The sequence below is a fragment of the Dipodomys merriami genome, unplaced genomic scaffold (assembly GCF_024711535.1).
Source record: "Dipodomys merriami isolate MVZ:Mamm:240054 unplaced genomic scaffold, mDipMer1.0.p SCAF_28, whole genome shotgun sequence".
Taxonomy (NCBI): Eukaryota; Metazoa; Chordata; class Mammalia; order Rodentia; family Heteromyidae; genus Dipodomys; species Dipodomys merriami.
In genome coordinates, this window is record NW_027204270.1 from 20696196 (window position 1) to 20710001 (window position 13806).

The 13806-nt window shown below is 43.6% G+C and overlaps 1 protein-coding gene across 10 annotated transcripts in view; it reads right to left on the bottom strand.

Annotated features, from left to right (window-relative positions):
* LOC138838422 (protein YIPF1) overlaps positions 1–13806 on the bottom strand; it is a 37132-nt gene that overhangs the window by 11992 nt on the left and 11334 nt on the right. For all 10 annotated transcript variants that reach the window (XR_011375600.1, XM_070037911.1, XM_070037917.1 and 7 more), the window contains 4 exons: positions 11626–11742; positions 7376–7542; positions 6890–7072; positions 1025–1122 (listed from right to left, as the gene is read on the bottom strand). Coding sequence is in view for 9 of the 10 variants with exons in the window: in XM_070037911.1 (XP_069894012.1) it covers positions 1033–1122; positions 6890–7072; positions 7376–7542; positions 11626–11742 (557 nt within the window). In the remaining variant the exon portion in view is untranslated. The remainder of the gene's footprint in view (positions 1–1024; positions 1123–6889; positions 7073–7375; positions 7543–11625; positions 11743–13806) is intronic.

Consider the following 13806-nt stretch of genomic DNA (forward strand, 5'->3'; position numbering starts at 1 on the left):
GGGCAATGAAATCCTATCGTTGTTTTCATGGAGCTGATTCTAATTGAGGGGACACACTAGTGCAGAGAGTACAGACAAATGACTAGATGACTGATCAGGTTATCAGACAGCACATGGGCACACAGACAATTAGTGTTTTGAGCACCATAAGAAAGTGATACCTATATACAAAGTATACTGGTATCACAAGCTAAGTGACAACTGTTGGAAGAAGGGCTGGAAGAAAGAAACACTTCAGACAAATGGAACTGCAAGTGCAGACATGATATATTAAAGCAATGATAAAAGTTCAGTGTGGGGCTGGAGGCACAGCTCAGTGTTAAAGTACTCGTGCCAAGAACAGGACAGAAAACCAAAAAGTGCAGTATGACTGCAGCCTTGATACAGAATGGGAATGGGATAGAAGCAAGGAAGGTGCCACTAAATTACATCTTTTTCCTGTACTAACTCCCACTGAACTAACCATTAATGGTAGAATCACCTCAGAGGCCCTGAACATGCATAGCCTTTGGAGAACTTTAGGAGTAAACTAACAGGGGTCAACTCAGGCTCTGAAGCAGCCTGCCTAAGAAGTCAGAAAGACTACCAGAACTGTTATGTGATGGAACAAATCCATACTGTGCTGCTAGAAAGGGTACATGAGGTTTAGGAGGGGGCTGCTGGGATGAATGCAGAGATCCACCTTCAGCAGAATCTAAGAGATAGATTTCAAATGGAAACTTTCAACAAGGATACATACACAGTCCTAAACATGCACACTCATATCCTACTACAAAATTGTACACAAAGAATGGTCTGATTTTGTATGTGCATGTGTATGTGTGTGCACATGCACATGCACATGTGTGCATGTGTTTGGTCCTGGAGCTTGAACTCAGGACCTGGGTACTCTACCACCTGAGCCACAGCTCCACTTCCAGCTTTTGGGTGGTTAATTGAAGATGAGAGTCTCATGGACTTTCCTGCCATGTTTTGTTTTGATTTTTAGCATACGACTCCACAGAATAAAAATATTATCTCTTACTTTTCTCCTTAGCTGGACTTGGCTGCTGCAGCTGTTTGGTTTGGAGTAGCTATAGTTGTGGGGAGATGGTCCATCTCTGGTGCATCAAAAAAGTATGCCTGTAGGAAGAGAGACCAATGAGAGTGTCAGAAAGCAACAATCCAGTTGAGGGTCCTCCTAGGCTCAATAATAACAGTATTTCTGGGCTCTCATGGTCCCTGCCTCCTGCTACCATGGTTGGCATCATGCTGAACTATAGTCATCTCTGTCTATGTCTGCCTTGTTAACTCAATCTGTGAGTAATCTTTTTTTTGGGGGGGAGGGGGTGGTGGCATTGCAAGTCCTGGGGCTTGAACTCAGGGCTTAGGCACTGTCCCTCAGTTTTTTGTGCTCAAGGCTAGCACTCTACCACTTTGAGCCACAGCTCTCCACTGTTGGCTTTTTGGTGATTAATGGGAGAAAGAGTCTCATGGACTTTCCTGCCTGGTATGACTTCAAACCATGATCTTAAATCTCAGCCTCCTGAGATTACAGACATAAGCCACCAACACCTGGCTGTGAGTAACCTTAAACTTAGCTGCCACTTATTGAGCACTTACTATGTTACATGACTTAAATCTTCCTAACAACCCTGATGTTGTTACAATTATTTTCATTTGACAGATGAGCAAACAGCTACTTTGAGAAACTCAAGTCTCTTGGATCCAGGGCATATGATATATGAGTGGTAGAACCAGGACTCCAAGCTAGGTCCATCTGACTCCAAAAGGCATACTGTAATTACTACATCACACACAGGCTTGTCTCTATGAAAGTGGAGCTATGGCTCAAGTAGTAGAACACCAGCTTTCAGTGAAAAGGATCTTCAGCACCAGGCCCTGAGTTAAAGCCCCAGTACTAGCACAGAGATGGTCTCTACCTCTGTCTTTGTGTCAGCAGGATCTCTCACAGGACCTGGCACACTATATAAACTATTAGTTCTTAGCAAGCTGAGCTATGACAGACAGCTGCTAAACTAGCTAGTTGGCTCAAAGATCTTAAAAAGAGCTTCATCTTTTAATTTTTTTTGGGGGGGGGTCCGGTTGTGGGGCCTGAACTCTGGGCCCAGGCGCTGTCCCTCAGCTCTTCAGCTCAAGGCTAGTGCCCTACCACTTGAGCCACAGCGCCTCTTCCGGCTTTTTGCTTATGTGGTGCTGAGGAATCGAACCCAGGGCCTCAGGCATGCAAGGAAAGCGCTCTACCACTGAGCCACCTTCCCAGCTTCATCTCTTAATTCTTTAGTTTGGAAATGAAAGGTTTGATAAGGGCCTCTGCTCAACATCTACAATTAAACTGTCAAAAGTCAGAAGGAAGTGGAAAGGAAGATAACAAGGAGGATCTTCCCTTCTGCCTTGAGTCCTGAGAATCAATCCTAACATCGGCCAGGAAAACACCCAATCTCACTAGCCTTGAACACTGGTTCTTTGAAAGAACGGTGAGTCTGTTACTGTATCCAAGACCACTGAATGCTCCTGACTTCCCTTGGCATTAATATTTCAGGAAAGTGAAAAGCCAAGAAACCAAGAAGCATTTTTTTACCAGCTCTGCTTGCTTTCAACCAGAAGGGGGCACCAACACGACATGCTGGGCTTCTAGCATATTTCTAACTCAGTAATCTTTTTTTAAAACTTTCTTGCTGATGCCTTTTTGTGCAGTCCTCCCATTTGTCACATTCCCAGAGCAATCCTACCAGTCACTACTCCATAAATCCTTCCTGGCAGTGATTCTCTGGAGCAGAGGAAGAACAGAACTCCAAAGTAGGTGGTATGAACAGAGGCCACAGTGTCCACACTACCCAGGGTTCCCTCAGTTTTCTCTGGGATCAATGAGTCAGAGAGACCTATGCTTCAGCTTTTCCAGGTTACTAGAGGAAGCCTGTTCAGAAGGAATGAGACACAAGGCCCAGGCTCCCATCTGGGTCTGGGCTGACACACATTGTAACTTTGGGCAAGGCCCGTAGAAGCCTGAGTTTTCCCATGTGTAAAATGTAAGGATTGGAAAACATGATTATTAAGTGTTTCTTGAACAAGCTTTAGTTTTGTGACTTATGAATGCATAAAAACCTCAGCTATCATTTGGGGAATACCTACTGTACATCAAGCACATAATCATTTATCAGCTCAGAAACAGGCATTTTGATCCCCACTTTGGAGAGAAAGCTGAGCCTCAAACCAATTTTCCAAAACTATATAAATGTGCCTGAGTTGGATTCCAATCCAGTGTGCCCACTTCCAGTCTAGACTTTTCCATGCTCAACAGAGTCCAAGTCCAGCCCAGTCCTAGGCTCTGTGGAGGCCTCAGGATGGATGGCAGCCTCTCTGGGAGTGAGCCTCCCTACTGCCAGTAGTAAACAAACACAGGCTTGTACATCTCTTGACATGTCAGCCAAGGACATCCCCTCTGGGATCTTCCCAGCTACCTCTGCCAGGTGTGTTTAGTACAAACTTAGGGATCACTTACATGTGTATTATGTGTATTCTCCAAGGGGCCTTCCCAGGTGTGGGCTGTCATATGCTTCACTGCACCAAGGCAAACACACACACACACCAACCCGTGCTTCCCAGGGGAGTAAGAGAACACACACAGACACAGACACAGACACAGACACAGACACAGACACAGACACAGACACACACACACACACACACACACACACACACACACACACCCCAACCCGTGCACACACACACCAACCCGTGCTTCCCAGGGGAGTAAGAGAACACACACACACACACACACACACACACACACACACACATACACACACACACACACCCCAACCCGTGCTTCCCAGGGGAGTAAGAGAAAGCCAACCTGTCTGGTTCAGCAGGTGCTCCTCAGCTCAAGTGACTCTCCTGCTTACTCCTGGCCTTGCCTTCCAAGAATAAAAATGCCTTGTCTTTACATGACTTGTTATACTTTTCATGTTGCAAACATCATTTGATCCTCCAACAACAGAGATGTTACTGTGGTGTGCTAGCCCAGATCCTTTTTCTAAGGGAGGAGGTAGGAGTCTAGAGAAGGGAAATGACCAAAGCACAGCCTGAAGGGCAGAGAGGGCTGGCTCAACACCTGATAATGAGATGGTTTCTCTCTTCAAGGAGGAGAAAATGATTATCTTCCCCTACTGTCAGCAATGCCTTCCTACCCACAGTCCAATCTACCCTGTTCCATGACTGTCACAGATCTGAGCAGAGTGATGCCCTTCTGCTTCCTCCCCTCCATCAAGTTCTCAGCCAAGTATGAGCAGAACAATTAGGGGGGAATCTCACGAGAAAGGCATCAATGAAAGGGTACTGTGGTACAGCAGGGAGATTTGAGCTTTAATCCAGGTTCAAACCATGTGATCCCGGGCCACTCCTACTGGGGCACTAAAGAATAATGTGCAGTAGGGCCACTTTCCTAACTGCTTTCCATTTGAACAACCTTCGCAGTACATGAAGAGCTTCCTCCACAAAAGCCCGGGAATCTCTGACAGGTGAGGAAACCAAAATTCTGAGAGTTAAGTTGCCTCAGATCACAATGCTAAGCACCTCCCTGTCCAAGACTCTGTCTTCTTTGTAACTATTCTCTCTTCTAGAAGATAATTTTTTTTTTCTTTTCTGGAAACTCTCAGGTTTGAACTCAAGCGCTCTTGCTTGCTAGGCAGATGCTCTACCACCCAAGTCATGCCCCCAACCTTCATTCCTGAAAATTTTGGGCAGTAGGACAAGCAGGGAAATCTAGCTTTAGTGCCATTTACCCCAGAAGAAAAATAAGTGGCATAGAACATAAAAAATCCTGCCATCAGTTCCACATGAAATATTCTTCATGTGTATACATGTGCATATATGCACACACATGTGTATGTGTATGTGCCAGTACTAAGACTTGAACTCAGGGACTGTGCACTCAATATTTTTTCCACTCAAGGCTCTACCACTTGTGCCACAGCTCCAATTCTAGCTTTCTACTGGCTAATTGGAAATAAGAGTATCACAGAGCTGGGCGCTGGTGGCTCACACCTGTAATCCTAGCACTCAGAAGGCTGAGATCTGAGAATCATGGTTCAAAACCAGCCTAGGGAGAAAAGTCCCTGTGAGAACCTTATCTCCAATTAACCACTCAAAAACTCAAAGTGGTAGAGTGCTAGTCTTGAGAAATAGAGCTCAGGAACAATGCCCAGTCCCTGAGTTCAAACCCCACAACCGACCGAAAAAAAAAAATCTCACACAGATTTTTCTGCCTGGGCTGGCTTCGAACTGTAATCCTCGTATCTCAGTCTCCTGAGTAGGTAGGATTACAGGTGTGAGTCATCAGAACTTGGCTTATGAAACAGATACTATACTTCTTTGCTCCACGAACCAATCTACCTTGCTCCTAGCTTTTATAGAGCTGAAAACAACAATGCATTTCCTTCCTGATTTTGAGTCATCAATCTTTTGGCCAGGTATGCTTTGGAAAAAGTATGTAAGAGACAAGAAGGTGCCAGTTAGAGGCAGTACCATGAGCAAGTTAGTTACAATGAAAAGAATATTATTCACAGACAGCATTTCAAAGATCAAGCATATTGCCTTAGGATTAAAGGAAAGGGGCCTAGTTTATGGGCATTTATAGGACAAGTTCTATGTTAAATGCATCCTATGTATTGTTTTGTTTGATCTTCAGAACAACCCACTGGTGGGAAATAATAGACTCACATTATAGATGAAGAAGACTCAGAGAAGTATAGAACATAGCCAAGTTCCTAGCCAGAGAGTAACAGAACCAGCCTGCCTGACATGTTCTTCCTAGACACAGGACTCAAACCTACTTTTTTTTTTTTTTTGTCAGTTACAGGGCTTAAACTCAGGGACTGGGTACTGTCAAGACTAGTACTCTACCCACTTTAGGCCCAGTACCACCTCCGGTTTTCTGGAGTTGACTGGAGATGAGTCATGGATTTTCCTGCCCTGGCTGGCATCAAACTTGGATGCTCTGTTCCAAGAGTAGCCTCCAGAGTAGATAGTGGCTAGAGCCACTGGTGCCCAGCTTCAAACGTACTTTAATGTTGTCCATCATCTTCCTAGGTAAGTCTGGTGCTGATGGCTCACACCTATAATCACAGCTACTCTGAAGGCTGGCATCTGAGGATCTAGTTCAAAGTCAGCCTAGGAAGGAGAGTTTGTGAGACTCTTACTCTAATTAATCACAAAAATCTCAGAAGTGGATATGTGGCTCAAAGGGTAGAGCACCTGCCTTAGGCAGAAAAAAAAAGCTAAGGGACAGCATCCAGGCCTTGAGTTCAAGCCTTAGTATAGCATATGTTCAAAAAAAAATCAGCTGGGCACTGGTGGCTCATACCTATAATCCTAGCTACTAGGGAGGCTGAGACCTGAGGATCTCAGTTTGAATCCAGCCCAGGCAGTAGTCTCTAGGAGACTCTTATCTCCAATAAACTACTCAGAAAAAGCCCGAAGTGGTGCTATAGCTTAAGTGGTAGTGAGCTAGCCTTGAGCACAAAGAGGCTCAGGGTCAGTGGCCAGGCCCTGAGTTCAAGCCCCACAGCCAACAGAAAAAAAAAATCTTCTAGGCATATGCAGAAAACCAACAGAGCATTCAGAGGCAGAACCTCAACATGCTTCCTTCTTCCCAATCCTATAGAGTGGTACATATCTACCCATACTTGCCCTGGCTAGACATTGTATCTTAACCAGATTACAAAAACTAGGCAAAGTCAGAGGCTACAATTAAATTCTCAAAACTATTTACTTTTCCTATAGGAGAGTCAAAATGGTGTTTAGTTCATGAAGACAGTTTTAAAGGAACCATTGTACCTAACACTTTAGTGTTAAAACACACCAAAAGTATATAGGAATGAGACCATACCAAGCAGCCCACAGAAAGAAGCATATGAAGCAATACAATTGTCACAATCGTGGCCAACGCAATACGTCGGTTATCTTCACGAACAGCTGGCCAAAATGTCATAGCCAAGACAGATCCCGAGATGCCCAGGGCAACCATGACTAGAATCCAACGAACAGCTTTCTGGGGGATGATCCACAGTATCTGAAAGAAGAGAAGAAAAGGAGACAGTCTTTGGATGCATTTGTTCATTCCAGGCATGTAAGCCAATCAGCTGGGCTGATGCCAGCTGGTTTTCAGAATACCCATCACCATGCAGACTGAGGCAATGTTATCCTAACTAAGGGTTCACTCCCACCCCCCACTCCTCTTCATGCTGCCCTTGAAACTCAAAGGGGAGCAGATGAATGTTAAATTGGAAATAACAATGTCTGGTGCAATTCCTGGCTGAAGTGTTAACCAAGACCAGAGCATCACTCAGAGTCTGCTCCACAGTGCCATACTTACTGCTGTAGGGATATAAATGAAGAGGGAATAGCCATAGACGCACACAATCTCCAGAAATGAATAGGAAACAATGTTCATGACTTTGCTGTTTCTCCACATGAGGAAACCCCAGAGAGCCAGAGGAACAAGCCAGGCATAGGCATAGATGATGGTAGCTGCTATGGATACTGTGGACAACAAGACAGTGTCACCTGTATCATGTCTTTAAGCCACTGTTAGAGCACTTCCCATACTTTAGACTGTCCTTACTTCCTACAGGGCAATCTACTTCAATGGACAGTGGGCCCATGTCTTCCTGGGCTGTATTCTTTGGGCCTGACACAGCCCTTGGCACATGGTAGGTGTTTTATAAATGTTTGCCAAATGAATGAATCTTTAGCATCTGTCCTTGTAGTTTCCTTTAGAACTTTTATATTCATTTAGTAACAATATTATTGAATAACTAAAATATCTGAGAACATCATACTGTAAGATTTAAATATACTGAACATTTCAATCAAATAAAAGCCAACTATCCCCTTGGAAGAATACATCCTCCTCCCTAGCAAAACAAGAGCTGACACTGATTTCTTTAGCAAATTTATTAAAATGCCCTGGGTACAGATTAACTTGCTCTGCATGTCATTTAGAGATCTTTCTGCTTCTGAAATACAGAGTTTCAGCACATTGATGGATTGCTTGAAATATTCTCCAGTTTCACTTTCTTCCTTACATAAATAACAATGCCTTGGTAATGGAACTGCTTGTTAAAAGCTCCTCAGAATCCAGCCTTCCCTTGCTCTGTAAGGCCTTCCTCCTCTTCCTCCTCCTTTTCCTTCTCTTCCTCCTCCTCTTCCTTCTCTACCTCCTCTTCTTTCTTCTTCTCTTCCTACTTTTTACCTCCTCCTCTTGTAGTATCATGCCCTATAGAACTTGCCCTAGAGAACAATTTGAAGTCTTCTTGATTCTGGAGTGACTATCACAAAGCCTGGCAAAGAGTTGGGATGTAGCTCAGTGGTACAGTGATTGCCTCCTACGCATAAAGAAAGTCCTGAGTTTGATTCCCTGTACTGCAAAATAAAATATAAAAATAAATAAACAAAGCCAGGCGCTGGTGGCTCATGCCTGTAATCCTAGCTACTCAGGAGGCTGAGATCTGAGGATCACGGTTCAAAGCCAGCCCGGGTAGGAATTATATCCAATTAACCACCAGAAAACTTGAAGTGGTGCTGTGGCTCAAGTGGTAGAGCAATAGACTTGAGCTGAAGAGCTCAGGGACAGTGCCCAGGCCCAGAGCTCAAGACTCATGACAATAAATAAAGAAATAAATAAATTATACTTGGCTAAGCCATGGCATCTGCTTCTCCTATGGGAAAACTAGTAGGGAACTCATTTAACACATCTTGGTAAAGCCTTGTGGCAGTTAGTCAGACTCTTGTTAAAACTGTCAGTGTCCAAAACATTTGGCACTCCCTCCTTAAGCCAGATACAATTTCATTGACATCATACCTTTTTCTTAGACAATGAAGGGAAGGAGAAGGAAATTCTACTCTGGCTGTAGCTACAGTCATTGATCACTGCTGGGCATCAGGCAATATACTCACTGCTTTACTGACAATCACGGTATTGTAGTCTCAAATGGCAGAGACTTTGTACAGATGCCCTGGGTTCTAATCCCAGGCAAACCATCTCTGGATAGTGAGCTACTTAATCTTCCTACTACTTACCTATCTGCAAAATGGGAATAAAATTACCTCACAAGATTATTAGAGCATTTGCCTAGCATGTATAAGGTCTTGAGTTCCATTACCAGAATGCAAAAAAAGACTGTTAGAAGAACTAAGTTAAAATAGGCAATAACCATTCTAATAGAGTGGTGATTGATAAAGAATAAATACTTAAGATTTAGCTTTTTAGGGTTGGGAATGTGGCTAGTGGTAAAGTGGAATGCATGAAGCTTTGGGTTTGATTCTTTGCTACCAAATAAACAGAGAGGCTCAGGGACAGAGTCCAGGCCCTGCTTGAGTTCAAGCCCCAGAACCAACAAAAAATAATTCGTTTTTTATTATTATTAACTAACATGTTGATATACTGTTTCCTGAAATCTATATTTTCATTTTAGTAAAGAAGAAAGAAGGGCCAGGTGCCAATGGCTCACGCCTATAATCTAGCTACTCAGGAGGCTGAGATCTGAGGATCACGGTTCAAAACCAGCCTGGGCAGGGAAGTCCAATAAACCACCAGAACTAAACACACACACGCACACATGCGCGTGCGCGCGCGCGCACACACACACACACACACACACACACACACACACACACACACACACACACACACACACACACACACACACACACACACAGTAAAAAGGAGGAAAAGAAACAATTCACTGTAGGTTCATGTATACTCTCTCAAACACTTAAATATGTTCCTATGACAGGTATGTATACATATATATGGCAATAATAAACATTGGAAGAATTGTATAAAAATCACTAGTCTAACATCTTACATATATCCATTTTGTATTCATTCATTTTCTTTTTTTGTGACATTCCTGGGATTAGAACTCAGGGCTTGGAGCTTGCTATGCAGGTGCTCTACGACTTGCACCATACCTCTAGTCTTCAGCTCTTTATTCTTTTGTATGTGTGTGTGTGTGTGTGTGTGTGTGTGTGTGTGCGCGCGCACGCACGCACACGCACGTGCGTATGCATGTGTATGCTTCCCTGAGCTTTTTGGCTCAAGACTGGTGTTCTATCACTTGAACCACATCTCCTTCTTCCAGATTTTTTGCTGGCTAATTGGAGATAAGAATCTCATAGATAGGCTGGGAAGGTGGCTCAGTGGTAGAGCACTTGCCTTGAGCTGAAGAGCCTCAGCACCACATAAGCAAAAAGAAGAAAGCCAGAAGTGGTGCTATGGCTCAAGTGGTAGAGCACTAGCCTTGAGCTGAAGAGCTGAGGGACATCACCCAGGCCCAGAGTTCAGGCCCCACGACCGGACCAAAAAAAAAAAAAAAGAATCTCACAGACTTTCCTGTCCAGGCTAGCTTGAATCATGATCCTCAGATCTCAGCCTCCTGAGTAGCTAGGATTACAGGCATGAGCCACTAGTGCCTGCCTGATTCTTTTTTTCTTTTCTTTTTTTTTTTCAGTCATGGTTTGAACTCAGGGCTTGGGTGCTGTCCCTGAGTTTTTTCACTCAAGGCTAGTATTCTACCACTTTGAGCCACAGCTCCACTTCTGTTTAACTGGAGATAAGAGTCTCACAGACTTTCCTGCCCAGGATGGTTTCAAATTGTGATCCTCAAATCTCAGCCTCCAGTGTACCTAGTATTAGAGGCATGAGCCACTGGTGCCCAGCTTGCTCTTTATTCTTATAGTAGCTCTACCATATAGTATTATCATTTCCATTTCTCTTATGAAGAACCTGAGGCCACAAACCTGTCTCCTCTGTAGAAGCTAGTGAGTACAGTGTTGAAACCTGCAGCCCATGTTTTTACCCAAGCAGACAAGCAGGTAGGGAAAGAGAACTTGGGAAAGTGCTATGGTCAATCTCTTACAAAGCCAAGCTTCTTCACTTTGGAGTGGTTCTCATATTCAAGTCTCTATAAGCTGTTTTCTTTTTATCTTAACTGATACAAGAAAGAAATTTTTAGATACGAACCATCATTTCTAAATCCACCCCTAGAATTTACAATTTTTCATTGTCCATTCTACTTAACCATGAACAGACTTCTCTTTACAAAGCTGCCAACATTACAGGCACCAGTTTGCCTAAGTTCTGGTACTCAAGTTGCTCTAGGTGCCTCATAATTAGTGGCTAGAGACCATCTCCGCTAGTTGGGCCACCACAACTTGAAGAACAGTGCCCCTACTATTTCTAGGCTTTCATAATACAAACAATACTATAATGAAGACCTTCATAACACTACTTTTCAGTTACTTGGTACATTTTTAGAATAAATTCCAGTTGCTGTTGGGCTAGCTTCCTTAAATACTTTGTGAATTAGCAACACTGCAAATGTACTTATACCACTGAAATTGTTAAAATGTACATTATATACATCTTCTACAGTTAGAAAACAAAATATGATGTGGATTTGTATAGAAAGCTGGTAAACTATTCAGTCAATGGTATGTCTGAACTCTAAAACACAGGAAGCAGAGCTGCGGCACCTACAGACTAGGCCCACAGCTCAAGGAGCAAAAGGCTTCCTGGTTAGAAACTGACAGCATTTACAATGAGTCAAGCTATTCACCAACCTTTTTGGAACTCAGGCACGTAATGGTATGTCTTCTCTCCCAGATGGATTAAGAAGTTGGAAAGATTCCCACTAATTGCTATGGCAAAGACCAACGTGGCACATATCCAAAAAGGGCCTGCAAAAGCAACCAGAATATTTATAAACAGGAAAATGAAGCACTAGCCTTCAGACTCTTATCAGCCTCTCCGTATTTAGACAAGCAAAGGAAAATGAATCTGAAATGCAATCAACACTTACTTAATGGGAATTTTCTTTTTTAAAAGATCAAAACACAATTCCATAATTAGCTGCCTTGAAGACTAGGGTTATTAGAATTCAAAGGGCCAAAACACTTGCTACAATTAGGTGGATAAAGACATTGATTTATACATAGTTCCCTTAACTGGAGGATCATAAAATAAATTCACAGACATTTTGTTAAACTTTCCATCAGAACACAAGAAGCAAAGATTGCTTTCCTTATTAATGCCAAGTGTTAATGCCAGAGAATATTAAGTAACATCAGGAAGGTCCATCCACAGTATATATGAAGAGCAGAGCAAGAGGGATACTTCAAGCAAATGTTGATCTAATCTACTAAATCACCATGGGCTCTGTGAGTATGTGCATGTGGCATCAGAGATATACATATTTGTGGGAGCTTTTTGTTTTTTTCTGTTGGTCACGGGGCTTGAACTCTGGGCCTGGCGCTGACCTTGAGCTCTTCAGTTCAAGGCAAGCACTCTACCACTTGAGCCGCCACTTCCGGTTTTCTGGTGACTAATTGGAGATAAGAGTCTCATGGACTTTCCTGTCTGGGCTGGCTTTGAACCACGATCCTCAAATCTCAGCCTCCTGAGTAGTTAGGATTCCAGCCTTGAGCTACTGGTACCTGACCTTTTTTTTGTTTGTTTGTTTTGTCGGTCTCGGGGCTTGTACTCTTGGCTTGGGCATTGTCCCTCAGCTCAAGGCTCAAGACTAACACTCTACCACTTGAGCCACAGAGCTCAAGTGGTTTATTGGAGAGAAGAGTTTCAGGAACTTTCCTGCCTGCGCTGGCTTTGAACCATGATCCTCAGATCTCAGTATCCTGAGTAGCTAGGGTTACAGGTATAAGCCACCAGCACCCAGCTGGCACCTGACTTTTTAAAGCTTTTTTGTTGTTGTTGTTGTTAGTTGTGGAGCCTGAATTCTGGGCTTGGGCGCTGTCCCTCAGCTCTTCAGCTCAAGGATAGCACTCTACAACTTGAGCCACAGCACCACTTCTGGCTTTTTCTGCTTATGTGGTGCTGAGGAATCAAACCCAGGGCCTCATGCATGCAAGGCAAGCATTCTACCACTGAGCCACCTTCCCAGTCCGTAAGCTCTTTTTTTTTTTTTTTTTTTTTTTTTTTTTTGTCAGTCATAGGGCCTGAACTCTGGGCCTGAGCACTGTCCCTCAGCCCTTCAGCTCAAGGCTAGTGCCCTACCACTTGAAGCCAAAGCGCTACTTCCAGCTTTTTCTGCTTATGTGGTGCTGAGGAAGCGAACCCAGGGCCTCATGCATGCAAGGCAAGCACTCTACCACTGAGCCACCTTCCAAGCCCCAAACTTTTTTTTTAATAAAAAAAAAAAAAATCAGTCTATGAATGCAATACCTTGTTCAAAAGTTACAAAAGGATGGGTTGGGAAGGTGGCTCAGTGGTAGAGCGCTTGCCTTGCATACATGAGGCCCTGGGTTTGATTCTTCAGCACCACATAAGGAGGAAAAAAAAAAAGCCGGAAGTGGTGCTGTGGCTCAAGTGGTAGAGTGCTAGCTTTGAGCTGAAGAGCTGAAGGACAGTGCCCAGGCCCAGAACCGGACCCAAAAAAAAAAAAAAGTTACAAAAGGAAATACTAAGACTAGAAGTATGGCTCAAATAGAAGAGCACCAATTAGTAGCAAAAAACTCAAAACAGCATTGAAGCCCTAAGTTCAAGTCCCATACTAACACCTAACACACACACACACACACACACACACACGGAATACAAGGAAAGAAAAGCAAGCTTCCACCCTCAGTTCAAGTCTCACACACACACACACACACACACACACACACACACACACACACACACACACACACACACACACACACACACACACACACACACACACACACACACACACACACACACACACACACGGAATACAAGGAAAGAAAAGCAAGCTTTCACCCTCT